Source organism: Apostichopus japonicus, chromosome 19 (genome assembly GCF_037975245.1).
Source record: "Apostichopus japonicus isolate 1M-3 chromosome 19, ASM3797524v1, whole genome shotgun sequence".
Classification (NCBI taxonomy): Eukaryota; Metazoa; Echinodermata; class Holothuroidea; order Aspidochirotida; family Stichopodidae; genus Apostichopus; species Apostichopus japonicus.
In genome coordinates, this window is record NC_092579.1 from 13,801,434 (window position 1) to 13,819,274 (window position 17,841).

At 38.5% G+C, this 17,841-nt stretch overlaps 1 protein-coding gene across 1 annotated transcript; it reads right to left on the reverse strand.

Moving 5' to 3' along the window:
- Positions 1-665: 665 nt before the first annotated feature.
- On the reverse strand, positions 666-16,516 carry LOC139959489 (leukocyte receptor cluster member 8-like). Its single transcript, XM_071957143.1, has 16 exons — positions 16,376-16,516; positions 14,726-15,000; positions 13,563-13,702; positions 12,523-12,880; positions 11,623-11,803; positions 11,113-11,139; positions 10,463-10,606; positions 9,175-9,519; positions 8,342-8,602; positions 7,768-7,918; positions 6,761-6,850; positions 6,155-6,289; positions 5,506-5,574; positions 4,935-5,064; positions 4,423-4,630; positions 666-3,576 (listed from the first exon to the last, which is right to left on the reverse strand). The coding sequence occupies exons 1-16, from the start codon at positions 16,438-16,440 to the stop codon at positions 3,417-3,419; spliced, it is 2,739 nt and encodes a 912-aa protein (XP_071813244.1). The 5' UTR covers positions 16,441-16,516; the 3' UTR covers positions 666-3,416.
- Between the last annotated feature and the right edge of the window lie 1,325 nt (positions 16,517-17,841).

The window sequence follows — 17,841 nt, forward strand, 5'->3', positions numbered from 1 at the left end:
AGCACTCTCATCACACTGAATTGAGTAGAAAGGAAAAGTTGGAACTTGACAGAACCAACCGCCAATATCTGCATACTCACTGTGACACATCAAACTTGCAGCTACAGATCTGTGGGAGGGCCCACTGTCGCCTGATATTAACTTACTGGCATCAGCAATCGAGACGGCACCAACGGACGTCTCAATAATTACCATGGTTGTAGCATCTTTGAAGCGAAGTGAGGTTTACACACAACTGCTTATCAAAGACTGGTAGTTGACTTCTAAGGATTGGTAGTTGACACCTGCGTACTTGACACTGCCAATTGAGTACTGGAATGTGAAGACTTGTGGTTGACATCAGAGGACTGGTCGTTTACATCTGAGGACTGAGAGCTGGCTGGCATCCGAGGACTGGTGGTTGACATCCGAGGACTGGTGGTTGACATATCGAGGACTGGTGGTTGACATCCGAGGACTGGTGGTTGACATCCGAGGACTGGTGGTTGACATCCGAGGACTTGGTGTTGACATATCGAGGACTTGGCGTTGACATATGGAGGACTGGGAGCTGACATCTGAGGACTGGTGGTTGACATATCGAGGACTTGGCGTTGACATATGGAGGACTGGGAGCTGGCATCTGAGGACTGGTGGTTGACATCCAAGGGCTGTTTGCTGACATCTGAGGACTGGTGGTTGACATATGGAGGACTTGGCGTTGACATATGGAGGACTGGGAGCTGACATCTGAGGACTGGTGGTTGAGATCCGAGGGCTGTTTGCTGACATCTGAGGACTGGTGGTTGACATCTGCCGATAGTGTAATAGGGGGTAACATCCAAGGATTGCTGCTAACCCTATGGGTGACAAACTTTTTTGGAACTACTTAGCTGGCATCTGAAAAAATCTGGTCTACAAAGTAGGGCCAAAAGACTGGTACCAACAAGAATAACAAATGACCCAATTACAATAAACATCTCTTCAAAAGGAATAGGAGACACCTGATTTAAACAGACTAACCACGAACAAAAATCATAAAACAAAACCTCAAAGATATAATACTTCTGTTGGCATCTGACTTCTACTAGCACGCAACGGAAGGACATCATAAGGCCCTCTCAGACTCACTCCATTGACCGTAATGAAACTACAGGCAATTTCTTCATCGCTGTATCACCCAATGATAGTTGGCTCTACTACGATTGCTTATTTGGGTTGATGTGGAACAGTGACAATGGCTACCTATTGTGGCATCTAAGAATACATGGCTTTCATACAATGGCATAAAACTTTTGCAGTTCATGGATTTATTACAGAATTAACTGCGCTGGTAGTAAATGACTTGATTCTGTTTTGATGGCGTCTCAGGTTGATGATCCGGTGGCACATCTTAGGTGGTCTGACATCTTAGAACAGTCTGCTCTCATACGATGGAAAACATCTGGTGTTTCAACAATGGCATCTAATTAATTTCATGATCCCTCATCTTGGTGGGTTGTGGCAGCTTTTATTTGTAATCTTGTGCATTGCACACCTGTTGATTAGGTGGTCTAAACTGGACACTGGTAAGCTGGATGGCAGAGATCTTTTTTGATTATTTCATTACTTACAATACAAAAAGACACATTTCACATCATCACATTTATTTGCAGAACCTCTTTACAGACTTGTCATCATTCTACAGTCTGCCTTGGTGGTACCACCACTCTCTCCTACTGCCAAAGGTAACTTCCTCTACAATTAGAGAACCAACTCTAACAGGTGCCAGACTGGGGCCAACCAAACCATGCAGTAGTTGGTGAAATGTAACATCAGGGTTGTAGACATTTTTTCTTTTTCCAAACTGGGGATGGCCAGGAACTTGCAGAAATCTTCCTAGTCCTTCGTGACAGAAAGGCCTTGCCGATCTGAATCGTAACCACTCCTCAAACACTACGTCACATGCGACAGTTCGTGCCTCGAGGCATTTCCAGAAAGAATGAAAAGGTATAGCACAGGAATACAGGCCAGCATTCCCTCATTTTCCAATTATCGGTTATCTTGAGTGACCACAGACCAGGAGGGTGAAAGGGACAGACCATTACATCTATGGTCATCGCCTCCAAAGTGAAAAGGGTTGCAAAGACCCTTGAGAAAAGACGTAGACACCCATCATCGACATAGCAACATACTCCTCCTCCCTCACACCTCTTTCTACCCCATACATGCTATGGTAACACTTGATATCATGCACAGGGTTGCAATCAGATTGTCCCATTTCTCGGAGGATATTTAGGCCACCTCTCAGAAACACCACCATGTAATTGGAAGCTTACAGCACACCACTGGATTTGCTTACTTTACATTTCCATGCCATGTCAAAAAAAAAAAAAACCAGACAACTAGGAGAAATTGACAAATGCATTGCTCCAAAATAAAACATTTGTCTGACCTAGATGACCCATTTTGAAGTTAATAGGAAATTAGTCTTGGAAACCTGAACATTGTTACAAACAGCTGTTCTTTAGTTAAAGTATACTGGTTTTTAGTAATTTCCTGCATCCTAACATCTTGCATTAAGAGGAGTATTTCTTTAGTTAGGTCACATCTTTCATGGATACAATCATAGAGAGATGTCAAGCCTACCCATTCCATATCCAGCAATTTTCAATCATTTCTGCAAGAAACTTCAAGTTGGTTGTTTTCTTTCTGGTTCCTGCATAATCACAGCTAGTAAGAGGCACAAATGTCTTATCTTTCTTCACTGCTGCATTGTCCATTTTCTTCCTAAAACATCACCATGTAGTTTTCTTCCAAATATGATCCCTTGAAATGCTATACACAAAGTGAAAATTCCATATTCATATTTGAAGAATTTGAAAACCTCTGATATTGGACTGCTTCCTTAATTTTTTTTTAGCTGATATCTTGACTTCACACAACCTAGGTGAGCATTTCTCACATCAGTCTTTTGTTTTTTTCAGTTCTTTCAAAGGTACTGCTTCCTTAGTAACGAGGAGATAGAAGATGACTCACTCCTAACGTGACAAGATTGTCTTTATATCAGTCAAACTGCAATTTAACAATTCCAATCTGGAGAAAGCACTACTGCATGTCCCATGTCAAATTAACATTGTTCAAACATCTCCTGTCCCTCCTCATTCGAAGGCACTCCAAATGCTTCAGAATTTCTTCTGCTCTTGCTTGAAGAGGTTAGTGTTGCCAAACCAGCATCTACTACAGTAGCAATCGGTTGCTGACTGCGATACTTTGCTCTACTGACTAGAGATTCTAGGAAGGCTTATCGCAACTTCTGCAATTGCTGTACTTATCATACTCACTGCATACTCTTTTTATACTCCTATGAATATTTGCAAGATGTTAGGACTAGGGAAATCGTGACCTCCGTCACTGACAGGAGGGTTAAAGACATGGAAATGCAATGTAAAGCTTTGCTACTGTGCTTGTAAGACCCCTTGACTCTGTGTGCAGTTGACTTTGGTTTTATCTTCAGTTAAGGTCACCCCTAAATCAGTCAGGAATTTAAGACAGTCTTCAGAACTCTGAAAAGCTAGTTCGTTCTGAATGAAGGCTACAGGCAGGTTGGGTCTGTATCTGAGATGGTAGGAAATAAATAGAGTTAGTCACCAAATACAGCGTAAAAGAAAAAAAAAAAAGATTTTTTTTCAAAAGGAAATCGACCACAAACTTGCAGGAGTACCTTACCACTATACCTGCAATAAAAGTTACATTAAATATTAGAAGCTCCACCACCAATATCTTTTACATTAATAAAAGCAAACATCCAACTCGAAACAGCTAAGAGCTGTAATTATCAATGAGAGGCTGGAGTAAGTCAACAAAGAATTAAACAAATATACCCACCATCGTCAATCCTTCAAACATGTTCATTTTAATCAACAAACAGGAAATGCACTTGTGTACACATTCTGATTCATAGACTTATTTGTAAGGGATGATTTCTCAGAAACTTTTACACTACTTACCAGAATTTTAAAATGTTTAAAAATCTCAGTGATTTCAACATGTGCTGACAAAGTTTTACAAAGGTGTATTTTGGACAATTGGAAAAAACGAACTCATGTACTAACAAAATGGACAACTTACCTGAGCAACCTCACCTGATGATTTCAACCTTAAGAAGTAATTTTGCAAGTCATAACAACAAACTTCTGCAACTGATATACTCTAAATTTTCATCAACACATCACATTTTGTGTGAAAAACTACAAATTTTAAGCAGGATAAGTAGTGGAAAGCTACTGTTTTAAAAGTTCTTTTTTCATCGTAGGGCACTTGCACTATAGGATGACTCACCTTACAGTTTTTACCATAGAATAAAACCTTTGGCATTCATATGCCACCTTCCCTCACCCCCCCCCCCCCTCCTTACCAGCATATACAAAACTAAAAAGGAAAACAAGGAATATATATACGTACGATTTAACCATTGCTTTGATGGCATCTTTCCTTTGACGCTCCACAAACATGTCCATTAAATATGGGGACATTTTGGGAGCTGACCTGTATAAAAGAAAAAATTTATGGTAATCTGATAACGCTACGGCGGTTCGAAGTGCAAGGGCGTGTTGGACCATTGCATTGTTCTTGACAGTCGGAGACAGACTTGTAAGAGCTGTTGTTATATCTGCGAATGAGGAGAAAGAAAAACAACTTAGAGAACTCTCTAATATGAAGAAACATATTATTAATAACATCATGAAATAACTTTGTAACAATAATTTCTCATGTACGAGTGTAGAAAAAAGTCAAACACAAAGTGTAAGATTTATTTTACAGATAATTTCAACATGGGGTTTTGCTGTTAGCAGCAGCGCATAATATGGGTCAAACGACATTATTTGATAAGAATGATGGATAAATTGTTATCTATTAATTTTTTGGCTTTGTTTATTAATCTGATTCATATGTGTTTAGATTCTGTCTCTCACCTGATGAACTGTTTGTCAAGATGTAATACAGGATTCGATAGGCTGTGAACTCATTCACGTTTCCTGGAATGTTTTCTGCGTACAAGGACTTGAGCTGTGTTTGACATTGGTTGAATTCTTCTCTGTCACCCTGTATGATAAATGAAAACACAATGACTGGCATGAACAAGCTCTTTCTAAGTACTCTGAATTCACTAAATAATTCCAGACTATGCATCATCAGATCCACTTTTGTCTTTACTCAGTAATTATAAACTGCTATGTTCTGTGCAATGATGGGTTCGCCCTGAATCACATCAGCATTGACCATATCCCAATTGATTTATCAGATTTGCATGAGTACTTTGGTGCTCTTTGGTACAGTCACACCCCTAAAATATACCATTAACAAGTAGTTTTCTGAAGAATAAGTACATTGGAGTTAAGTTCCCTACAATCATCCCCTAAACCATAAGGCCGTCAACGTTAGTTTGTTACACAACTGACAAAGTCAAAAGATAAAATGACTGGTAAAATTTTTCAGCTCCTCAAAGATATCAAAAATACACCAAAAGATGATGGCGAAACTTACCTTTTCCAACGCTATCCTTGCGTGGGCTTCGTAGACCTTTACTGTGAAACCATTCCGTATTCTTTGGACCTGACACAAACAAACAAAGATAATAGATTGGTGAGGACCAGCACAGTCTGTTCCTTGTAAGTAAGATTGTATGACCTCTAAGACATTTCACAAACATTGCATTAGGTCAAAGTGAAAATAGGAGGTGAGAATAACATTCAGTATTACAAAAAGTTCACTTATTCTTTTAATACAAACAGGATTTAAGAGCACACTTACTGCACTGGACAACAGTATAGCTAAAATAGTCCTAACATGTGAGAGTCATGGAGGTTGGTGGAAGTGATTTTTATAAGTCTGGAAGTGTCACTCACTGTAGTAGTGCATGTGAACATTAATTCTTAAATCATTTTGACCTTATATCATGAATATTTCATGACCTAACTTCATGAAGTGCAGATTATATTGTCATGGAAACTCAAATTTAATTTTGAAAACATAACAATCCAACACATTCCAGGAAAAAGTAATCGGCCATAAAAAAAAAAACTTTGAAAAAAATTTAATTTAAATTTAAATTAAAAAATTACTTTCTGAGGTTGCACATACTTATACTTAGGGGTGCAGCGCGGGTATGGTGAAATGCAAAGAAGACACTCACCGTTAAATCTTGGCGAATAGATTTTAATTGGTTGCATATGTAACGATAATCCTTCTTCTCCAGCCACTTTACCTTCACTGCTTCTATTGACTTCTTAAGAACCTCTAGTGGACGGACTTCACTTGCATTTGGAGCCTAGAGTACAACAAAGTAACCAAAAGCTAGTATTATTGCTATCTATCATAATTTAAATCATTCCTCCCCCCCATCCCCTACTCAATTTAAATATAATATTAGTTCACAATGGGTGGTGACATCTCCTGGCAAAGATAAAGCAACAAGGCTTGTTATTATAACAACAGAATAATTCAAGTTGGAGATATAAGTCAAAATTTCATCACTAACCAATTTCATCACTAATCAATTTCATCACTATCGATTTCATCACTAATCAATAAATGCATCATCTGGACATTTTGCTTCATTGATGACAAGATACATCCATACCATGTGGTTAGTTTAGTACGTTCAAGAGATTAAAGCTATCCAATCGCGTTAACCGTGTCACATGTGAGTTCCTGATCGACGGCAGCTGTACGATACAAGGTGACGTCAATGCATTTCGGCTTGTACATTGTAATGATGTAATCTCAATTGAATACTTACTGTGGTTAACCTCAGGTACTGCTTAAAAATATCCTGACATGTTCCAGATACTGGTTCCAAAGACCATTCTAGATCTTCTGATGAATTGTTCTACAAAGCAAGACACATAACATAGAGGTGTAAAATATGAACAATTTTCCTCCACTTAAAAACAATTCATAAAGTGATGAGACTTGGGATTTGCAACACAATCCCATAGCATACAACATTCACAGGCAGTTAGTTATAAAGATGCTTTCTGTAGGCCGATTCATGGTTAATAACCTTTTAATTAGTTCCCAAATAGTAATAACCACACAGATATATATATACTATATAGGATGAGGTGAGGTGACCAGACGTGCCCAATTTCTCCGGACAGTCCCAAGATTTTATGAATTGTCTCTAAATTTCGTGAACTATCGCATCATTACAAGTTTACCCGACTATTCCCGAATTTGTTAATACGCCCTGAAGTAATGTTAATTTGACAAACACATAAAATGCTTGTGTCTAGAGAGGATGTATATATATATTACAGAAACTTGGGCATATGAACATCGTGATGAAGACATAGCACCGCCATACATTAGCTAACATAAAAACGCCCTGATGTCAATAGGAGGGGTTTTACATCAACATCACTTCCCCAGACTTCTTGAAATTAATAAGGTCACAGTAGATTAAGGGGTAACTCCACCCTTCCCTTCAAACGTAGGCTACAGTGTGAGACATTCACCCTCCGGTGTTTCCCATATGTAAACATTGCATTCCTTTGTTCAAAATGTTACAATGTTGCCACTCCAACGTAAATGAGAATTATACGTTATTTGATCCAATTATCTCTACTCACTGTACTATTAATCTGGATGGAGAGATTTCCCTTGGTTGCTACTCCATGTAAAATAGAGGTATATATACGTTATTTGAATCTATCATCTCTACTCACCGTACTATTAATCAGCATGGAGAGCTTTCCCATGTTAAATAGAGGTTATACGTTATTTGAATCTATCATCTCTACTCACCGTACTATTAATCTGGATGGAGAGCTTTCCTTTACGCTGTTTCTTAGTTGGAGCTTCCTCCTTCAGCATGTCCTGGAAGCGGGCTGCTCTCTTCTGCATCTTGGCGGACACTAAAGGATCATCAATCTCACCAACCACACCAGCCTTGCCCCTGAAAAGATCAGTGCAAAAAAATATGAACCACTAACAGGTAGAAAAATAATGATGGTTTTACTCGTAAAATCTGTATTTACAGAGACATTTCCATAAGTGGTTCCTAATAAGTCCTTCCATTATTAAACAATTGCCTTACATCTAATGACATTAACATTATAAAGTTAAAAAGAGTTATCAATGAAGACAAGGACTTTTCAACTCAAAAAACAAACTTGTAAGTAATAATAAGTAGTAATTTACAAGTTTACGGATCAATTTTCCATATCTTCAACATGCAAGGACAATATGTTGAGTGTGTCTTGCAACAAAATGGGGTTAAGGGAGGAAGGATTATTGTGTGTAGTCTTTTCATCTGATATTTTCCTATTTTGTTCAATACAACATTTAAGTGCCATATTCTGACAACCTTATTTCTCACCTTCCCTTTCCTCTTTTCCCTTTCTTGCCCCTTTGATTATAAGTAGTGTCTTGTTCCTCATTTCCTGCATCTCGTCCTCTACCCCTGCCTCTTCCTCGTCCCCTGCCTCTGTCTTTTCCTCTCCCCCTGCCTCCCTTACCCCGCGTCTTCTCGCGGGGGCTGGAGAGGGATATGTAATCCGATGATGACTGGGATGGACTTCTGCTTCCTCCCCGGCCACGACTTCTGCTGCGGCTCCTGCTGCGGCTTCTGGAGCTACGACTGAGTTAAAAACATTGGATTATGGGTAATGCATATTGACACGACGAAATGCTCAGTCGCTCAAATTCAAGAGAAAATGTCATCCCAAGAAGGTACAACACTTAGCCTGGTGGCATTCCATTTATGATGATAAAAAAAAAATAACGATAAAATCATTGTCACATTGGCAGAACATGTGAACGAAAATGTTAATACTGACGAGTGAACTAATCTTTAATCCATTTCTTGTCATGTGATTCTCAAGTAAGATTTCAAGGTTTTTTTGTCAATAAAATGGTAGTAATGTGGTGATGTAACAAGTCTCATTTTTCAGACAATAACAGAATAAACTATTAGTTTTTTTTTTATCTCTTGCCGGTCCTACTTCAGCTTGCAACAGACCAAAACTGTTGTCACATTTCACGTCACGTTTGCCTTGTCTCATGGAAAATGCATTAAAATACTATCGTAATAGACCACAACCAAAATGTCAATGTTGAGTCTAAATGCCTTTTGATATGACTAATAAATCTAAATAAATCTAATAAAATTCTGCATACTACTGCTGCTATCCTTTCCATCTTTGATTTTACCTTCTAGACTTTCTTCTCCTGTTGGTCTTCCTGTAATACGGAGATCTTGAAGGACTTCTAGACCTGCTCCTGGAGCGGCTTCTGGACCTGCTCCGGGACCTGCCCAGGGCTTCCTCCTCACTGCTATCGTAGTCATACTTCCCGTATCTCATGGACCTTGGTTGTCTGTCTCTGTTGTTTGGGAACCGCTGGTTGTTGTTGCCGATACGGCCGTACTGTGGTTGTTGTGGAGGTCTACTGTTCTGCATACCCGATTCCCATCTGGATGCTTTCAGCTGTTCCGCGTGCTGCTTATTCACGGGAGGGGGTGCCGCCACAGTCGTCGGCATGTTTTCTTTCTTTTCCCTACAAGAAAGGAAAGAAAGTCGATTGACATCTGCGAGACAAATTCTGAAGTTATCAAAATGCTACAAAAGCTTGAAGAAACTCCTTAACTATTTTAAACCTAATTCAGGAGATACTTTAATTGTACCCAGTATCCCATCGAGAAACAAATTTGTCTACATGGTTAACTATGAATACATAACTGTGAGGACATAACCTCGATGACATTTATTGTTCTAATTAGGGAAACAGAAAACAATGAGTAATGTGAAGAGATGTGTTGAGATAGACCTTCCAGCCTTTAAGGAATATTCCAGTAGCCAAAGTTGAAATTGTCTAATAAAAAAGTTTGAAAATTTTCTGCATCTTAAGATCGAAACCATATCCTCATTGCATCTTGTAAGGCAAAGATATGAATTATTCATCTTGGTGTTAATTTTGTGGATGCTTTTGGCAACAGCAAGAGTAAATGTCGTCATGGTAATTCAGCTGAGAATGTTTATGTTTTGGGTTTTTTTCTTTTATAACATTGATCTCACTTATTAACAGATTAAAATGTCGCTTTGACAACAAAATATTTGCATTTTGGAATTCCAAAATACAGAAAACCTTAGTAAACATTCAAACCATATCAGATTTAGAGGATAAAATCAACAAATAAGATTTATGAAAAGCAGAGGTTTTGAAGAACAACTGCCATCAGTTATGACTTCACAGATCACCTACTGTTATCCCCACTTTAGGGAGGAAGAACTGAGGGTTTAGCAAGTCAAAGAAGATTACATTCAAGCAAGATGGGGGGGGGGGTTCAAAAATCATTTTGGAATACGCTTTTCTTTCTCACGTAAGTGTCACGTTGTCCGCCAACTGAATATCTCTTTGACGAACAAATCCCCCAAAGAGGTAAACCTTGTGTATCTATTCTTTTCTTTAACCAGTATGTAATAAAGAACACAATACTTACAAAGGCAGTGGTGTATTTGCCCAGTCTCTGTCAAGAAGTGATCCATCTCCCGAGACACTTGTCAATAACTTTTGTAAGAAATCTTCAACTGAGTCTTTCTCCGCCTCCGTCTTGCAATGAGCAAACGCTTGCTGCACGTAATCCCTGGAAGAATAAAAATAGACAGTTCGCCCTACAATTATCCATCCCCGAGACAACTGATACGATCAAGACGGCATCCCTCGTTCATTTGCCACGTCAAATACTTTAGAGGGTTCATACAATTCATACAACCTCTTACTCATTGCTAAGATATTTCTATGCATTGTACTTTAAAGTAAATATAATGAAGCAAAACAGGCTGCTGCTGTTCAAACATATCAGATCACAAATCAATACCAAGTTGGAATAACCAGGGCTGTCAGTACTATACCAATCTGGTTTGAATACTGTTGAGCAATGACATCCAGCTAGGAGAAAATACTGTCAACTAATCTGATACACAAAAATTCATTTTTCCCGCCAATAACCATTTCATCTGGTAGAAACTTTGCTGAATAACTGTCTTTATTTTTCGACCAATGTACAAACCGAAAACCAAATCACCAATATCTGAATTGGAAACACTAAAACAATCTTTTTAATAACAAACAATAGAAGGTGCCACTTACTTTAGATCATTTGGCCAGTCCCCAGGCCTGTTAATACAAAAGAAAGCAAAAAAAAAAAAAATGAAAACAGTCTTGAAATAGAACGACATTAAAGATAAGCCAGATTCACAGTGTCTACGGCCATACAGGTACACACTAAGAATTTGTTGAATAATGTCACTTTATCTCACATTATATATCAATGTTTTATGCTTATTCTTCTAGCTGAACATTCCTGGTCCTGTGGTATATTAGTCCCAACAAGGGACTTGAAGGCACTTTTCCCCCTTATCTTCACAAGTTTTAATCTGACTCTTTTAAGATGGAGCATATGGAAAATATACACAGTGACTCATCATTTGACATGTATACTACAAATGGTAAGCGCTATCTGTCACAACACTTTGACCTCAGCTGTTATCTCAATGGTAAAAATCATGTTTTCTTTGCTTGCCAATATCCAAATGCACAGCTACTATACTTTCTTTCTTAGAATAACTTCATCTTCTGTAACTAGGATATAAGACTTACTTTAGAAGACCCTTCTTGCCAAGTTTTGGTGCAGGCTTATTTCCCGGCGTCATGTCAGATTCAGGTTTCCGTGAGGAGGGAACTTTTGGTCCAATAAAGGGACCCTTGTTTGCAATGGAAGCTGGGATGAAGTTCTGTCGTTTAGGAAGGTTGAATTTTATTCCTTGAGCTCCTGGAGCAGCTGACCAAGAAAGAAAACAAAGGGCAAAAAAAAAATGGAAAGTAAACATACAGAAAACTGGCGAATGGTAAAGTTCTACACAATATTCAATTCGAGAGCATTTCTACATTCTCTGATATGGGATATTGACATTTATGAGACTGGTTGCCTGTGGCATGATATCTCAAAACCGGGAATGACAACAGATGCAAGTTTCTAACTGAGCACTATTTACCTAATAACCGAGAGAATGTTCTTTAGACTTGACAGGAGCTACAAACAAACAATGACAACCGGTCAAGATAAATAAATCAAACAACAGGATCATGGACTCTTCCTATTTACTAAGCCTCGATTATCTGCTTTCAACAATAAAGTGAGATTGCAGAGGTAATGGATTCAACCTTAATCTTTGATGGCATGTGAAAGGCACAGATTGTCACTGAAAATCTAAATCATTATCGTTCACCAGAGAAAATCGGTCTCTAGGCTGTCATTTGCACTTTGGCATTGGACTGTTATGTTGCAAAAGGCTCTTCATAGCATTTCGTAACATTAATGTGTTTTATTAATATCAAACGATGCCTAATGTCATTTATTTCCTGGTGTGATCTTCTTAACATGTACCCACCCGTCCTTACTTTATAGAGTCTAGTATGGTACCAGAAGATTGTGATACCTTTCAGCACGTCGTGCTGATTTAATTTTCTACCGACAAAGACTTTGTATGAACTAATTACCTGCCATTTTGTGATCCTGATTCCATCTGGAAGGCTTGTTCATCTTACCCTCCTTGGTCACACCTGCATAGCTTGCTGAAGCGGCCATTCGTTTCCCAACATCTGGCACATTGTTGTTGGAAGACTGTCCTTGTTTACCACTTTCTGGACCCGGAACACTAGGTGCTCCCTTTGGTAAGTTGTTAGGTTGACCACTTTCAATCTGATTGGGACCTGTACCTGGAGGGCATGGAGGTCGTGGTGGGCCCATGTAGTTGGGGACCGGTGGAGGACCGGTGTGGTTGAAATTTGGAGGTCTGTTTGGTGGAAACTGGTTTTGAAAGCCATAACCGGGCTGGAACTGCCCATACATATTTGGCTGTTGGGAAATCAAAAATTACAATATGAACCTTGCATTGGTCATTCATGGTGCCAGTAGGAGCAGACAAGGAGACTTGGAATGCCAACATAATTTTTTTTTTGACTGGGAAATTAAGATTAAGAAATGGGCAAAAAGGAATATCAAACAAAAATTAGCTGTTACCCAAGTGCATGATATCATATGATAGTTTCTGCTTCATAACTGGTGCAAAGGAATTGTTACGAGCAGCCACTACCAATAGCCAGATAGCTAAGTTGGAAGAGCACAAGAGTACAATTTCGGCTGTCACCAATTTCGATCAAGTCGAAAGGCAAAAACTTCTTTTCACCTTTCAAATTTGATACAACAACGATGAAAACCAAGCAGGATGACGGCACTGTGCTTGCAAATACAAGGAGTAATCGACTGCTTTGTAAAACTCACTTTAAAAACATAAATTTAAAGACTGTTACACGCAGCACTAGATTAGTAGATGGACTCACTGGTGCATCCAATATCCATAAACTGTGATAGATTCAGAAAAGATATCTGAATATATCAGAGAATCGACCAATGAAGATGGATTTTTCCCCAAAAGTAAGACACTGGTGCAATCATCATTTGATGTTGTTTATGTACATGCGAGTCATGTGTAATACTAGTTTTCAAATCATATCACATTAATAGTCATAATTATTACCTGTCCCATGTTATAGTTTGGCATCATGGGCTGCTGCTGCTGATGCTGCTGGTTGGGCATATTGGGTCCCATGCCATAACCGGCATATCCACCAGGATACCCATGTCTGTACATATTTGCATACTGATTGTAGTAATTTGCTGTCGTGAGAGGAAAGAAAGAAAGACAGGGTTTCTAAAATGATGTGTAATTTGAAACTGAAGATTATGAAACCATGCAGTTATGATGACTTGTATGCAGTGACTAGAAGCTGAAAGAAAACTAGTTGACAAATCCAACCCCTCTCCCCCCCCCCCCCCCATCACTGCCTCCTCCCCAACTTAAAATGCAAGTCATTTATCTCAGTAAAGGAAAATGCTTTCAAACTGAAAATGCAAACAAATTCTTGAGCACTGGAGATAGCACTACTGCCCTATTTACACTAGTTAATAAAGTGTTATTGCAAGAGCAGAATGATTTCTTTAAATGAAAAGCAAACACAAACAATCAAAATCATAATGATGGATTGCAGACTGAGTAAGTTTTTAAATGATATCACAGAGCCACCAGTACTGAACTTTTTTTTGTGTGTGCTTTATTCAGTACTCTGTGTATTTTCTTTGGTAGGGGTAGTACTATTTACAGTCAAGATTCTTTAATGTTAAAGGTTTTTACATTACTGACCTAAACCTGGGACTGGTGTCAATAACAATACAGCTTTTCTTTTTCACCATCAAAATATTAACATACAAGCAAAGGGAAAATATATGCTTTCAACATCTAGTGGCATTTATGACATCACACTATGATGAAAGTGACAGCAGCCCCACTTGAGATGACATTTATACCATGACATTTCTATAGTTTTTAATGATCACTTTACTCCATGTTGTGTCAAGTCATCATACCGATGGTTATGGCTGACTCACTGTATTATCTCTGCATATATGGAATACCTTGATTAAACTTTTTCGAGTCTGTTACACTTTTGAATTTTTTGTGGACCCTAGTCATGACTCGTTGCAACAACACACATATCTCTAAAACCTGGAAGTAATTTCCGTAGCTCTTTGGGAAAGTTCCTTATCACAAAGTATAGATTTATTGGAGGCATGGGGCAATGACGATTCTTGGGTTTGTTTTTAATTATGCCTTTGCCATAAATGAAAGAACCCACTTCTTACCATATTGTTGATGCTGCTGCTGCATCATTTGGTGCTGCTGAGCCATGTAGTGTTGTTGTTGTTGTTGTTGTGGTTCTGGTGGAAGAGGTGGTTGGGGAATCGGAACATTGGGAGTACTTCCATTCTTTGCATCCGTCTTTGTTTTCTTCTCTGGGGATTTACTTTGCAGACTCTTGTTTCCAAGTTCACCTCTGGCTGCTTCCAAGGCCTTGAGGGCAATTTCCCAGCTTTTAGGTTGCGTTGGAGGCCCTGAAGTTGGGTTGAATTGTTGAGCCCTGCAGGTGCAATTTACCAGATTGAGAATTCATCAATTTCTGTTGGATTAAAGTTCTTGAACCTCCCCCCTTCATTTAACTGAACATGAAAATAATATGTTGGAGAACCAATGTTTTTATGTGCTGTCCATAAATTATTATCAAATTTCTGAAATGGCCCTGAATAACTTCAATTTTACCTGTTCATAGAGACAGTTTCAAAGTCTGCATTGATTGTTACAATTTAGATTCATGACTCAGAGATGAAGGCATCACAGTTCAATAAATAATTTCATCAGCTATATTTCACATGGAAAACATCTTTTCGAATTTAGTCATTATATATGGGGTTCCTTTTGCATTGGAAATTTTATATAACTTGGGCAAAAGCCTGTTTCAGGATGGGATGTTCTATACTTGAGCAATTGAACATCAATCATCATTTCAACATAGAGCCACCTAAGCACTCAGAGACCCTCAAAATTCCCCCTCCCTTTCAACATATAGGTCTGGCTCACAATCCTTGAAGTTGATGCCAAAATGGAAAGTATGCTTTAGAGGCTACTGAGAATATATTTAGTAGGCTAGGTCCAGGATATGCAAAACTAAATGCATGCTTATGTCATGATACTTATACACAATGTTGCTTTCATTGCTCATAGGCCAATGGATCAGCAGAGGTCATGATACTAAAGCATTGTCTGTTCAAAACACACATTTGTATTGCCACCCATCGCATGTTTTTACTGCTCATAGTCATACGCAAACATTTGTTAAGTGTTGCATTCCTGGGACACAATCCTCATGTAGCAATACAGTGGATGTGGACAAGATGGCTGTATTATATTTCATTAATACATTTTTTTACATCAACAGAGTTGTATGTTGTTCTCAGATTACCATGAGAATGCTGCTTCACATCCCTTGCAAATTTAAATTAATTTTAAAAAGAGTTTGATACAATTACAGCAGCCTAGTCAGGTGTTTTGTCAAGGGACAAACAACTTAGGCTACATTACTAGTAGCCTAGTAGTACTTTGTGTAAATAATTGTACAGTACCTCTATTGAAATTGTAAAAATGTAACAATGCAACCCGGGAAATTGAGAGACTTGACTCCGAAAGTAGGCCTAGACAAAATGGAATTATCAATGGAATAATAAGAAACATAGATGTCCTTATCCCACCATTGATTAATTGCAACTAGTAATAACACAATGTTTGTCTCTTTTCTATACTGACATAATGTTAGGCTAGAAAGCCTAATCACCTAATGCCTATGGCTACTTTGAGAATCATTTTTGTCAACATTTCTACACGGTCAAACATAATTTACACATAAAAACACGACACTTAACATAGAGTATCTCAAGATAGTAATTAAAGAAAATACGAACCATTGAGCTGCTTGGGTCGCTTGATTTTGCGGATTCCAAGCCATCTCTCTTTTCCCTATAGTCATTGCGGCGTAAAAGTGACGTCATGCAACGAATTTGACTACTGCATAATAAACGAGAGGGAGACCTTCCAGAAAGAGTAGGATTGACTACTTACCGTGACAGACGTGGAAAATCGAAGCATGGAGCTATAAACCTGGGATCGAAGAAAGGTTACCGCATGCATTTTGTGGGCATACATGAGATTTTCTGTGACACCGTCTGTAACGTTTTTCTTACTGTTAGTCAATTTTTTTCTTTCTTTCTTTCTTTCGTAATTTTGGTTGTATATTCAGGTCAACGTTCGATTGTTCGATCGATGCTTTTTTACATCAAAGAAGAGAAATAAAACTCTGTGGTTGAGAATCAACATGTTTCTAAAAGTGCATATGACTGGAGTTAGGCTCAACGTCCCTGCTTGGGTCACGTGATTTCGGCGTACAAACAGGAAAACGTCTAAAAGAGTACCCCATTTTGAATTTCCTTACTGAGACGTCATTTGTCAGTGAACTCAGAAAGAAATCGAATACTTTGAGATTGTCCATCTGAACGCTTAACAATCAGACAATGCGTTATTATACTGACTATACTCGTACATACAATTGTTATATCATTCGTACTGTCTTCTCATGTTATGCTTCAGAGCACTTGTACTGACAGTTTGAACAGTTCCTAAACTTTTTTTATTAGAAACATGATATTGATACTTCTCCTGCTGTTTGTAATTGTGTATTGTGAGGATGTGAGGCGTGACATGCAAATGCCTGATGGGAAGATTGTCACCGACCGAGTGACATGTATATGTATATAGATGAGCATTTATAACGCACTATTTGCTTTGCTAGGGTAAATTTGTAAAGTTTCAGTCCAGCCAGAAGTGCATGTTGGTTACCGTGCGTCTTCACCGACACTGACGTGTTAATGTAGATCCCATGCCGTATGAAACTAAGGTGTCTTGGAAATGGCACTTCCCAGGCCTTGTAAGCTGCTGTAAAGTTTTCTCAACATCCTTTATATCGAGATCCCATGTCTGAATATGGTCATCAAAATAGTTTAGTAAAATAGAAAGAAAAAAACAGTCTGGTAAGTTACTTTGAAATACCATGACATATCTTTTGTGAGTTTGACACCGGCATTGACATTTTTCGACAAATCTGCAAATTGCGCGTGGAAAATAAGGAAAGATTGACTGGGCTTTCAGGCAATTAACATACTGAAATGACCGAACTATATGTAAAACTGACATCAAAGATTGCGTCTGAAATATTATTAGGGTGATAGACTGATTGGCCGGTAGTTCTCAGCGATAGTATTGTCTTGCAAATTTGTTGTTTTTAGCGGTTTTAAGAGCATCAGGGCACGTCCCAGAAGTGAAAACCCGATTGAAAATGTAACAGAGTATCGAGGCAATGATGCGAGCAATAATG

What these genes read in the sequence shown, in the direction of transcription:
- LOC139959489 (XM_071957143.1), bottom strand. Translation starts at nt 16,440, where the DNA reads ATGACTATAGGGAAAAGAGAGATGGCTTGGAATCCGCAAAATCAAGCG. An exon ending in GACTGGCCAAATGATCTAAA is followed by an intron (nt 10,607 to 11,112) that starts GTAAGTGGCACC and finishes TTATTCTTCCAG; the next exon opens with GGATTACGTGCAGCAAGCGT. An exon ending in GGGAAAAGAGGAAAGGGAAG is followed by an intron (nt 7,919 to 8,341) that starts GTGAGAAATAAG and finishes TGATCTTTTCAG; the next exon opens with GGGCAAGGCTGGTGTGGTTG.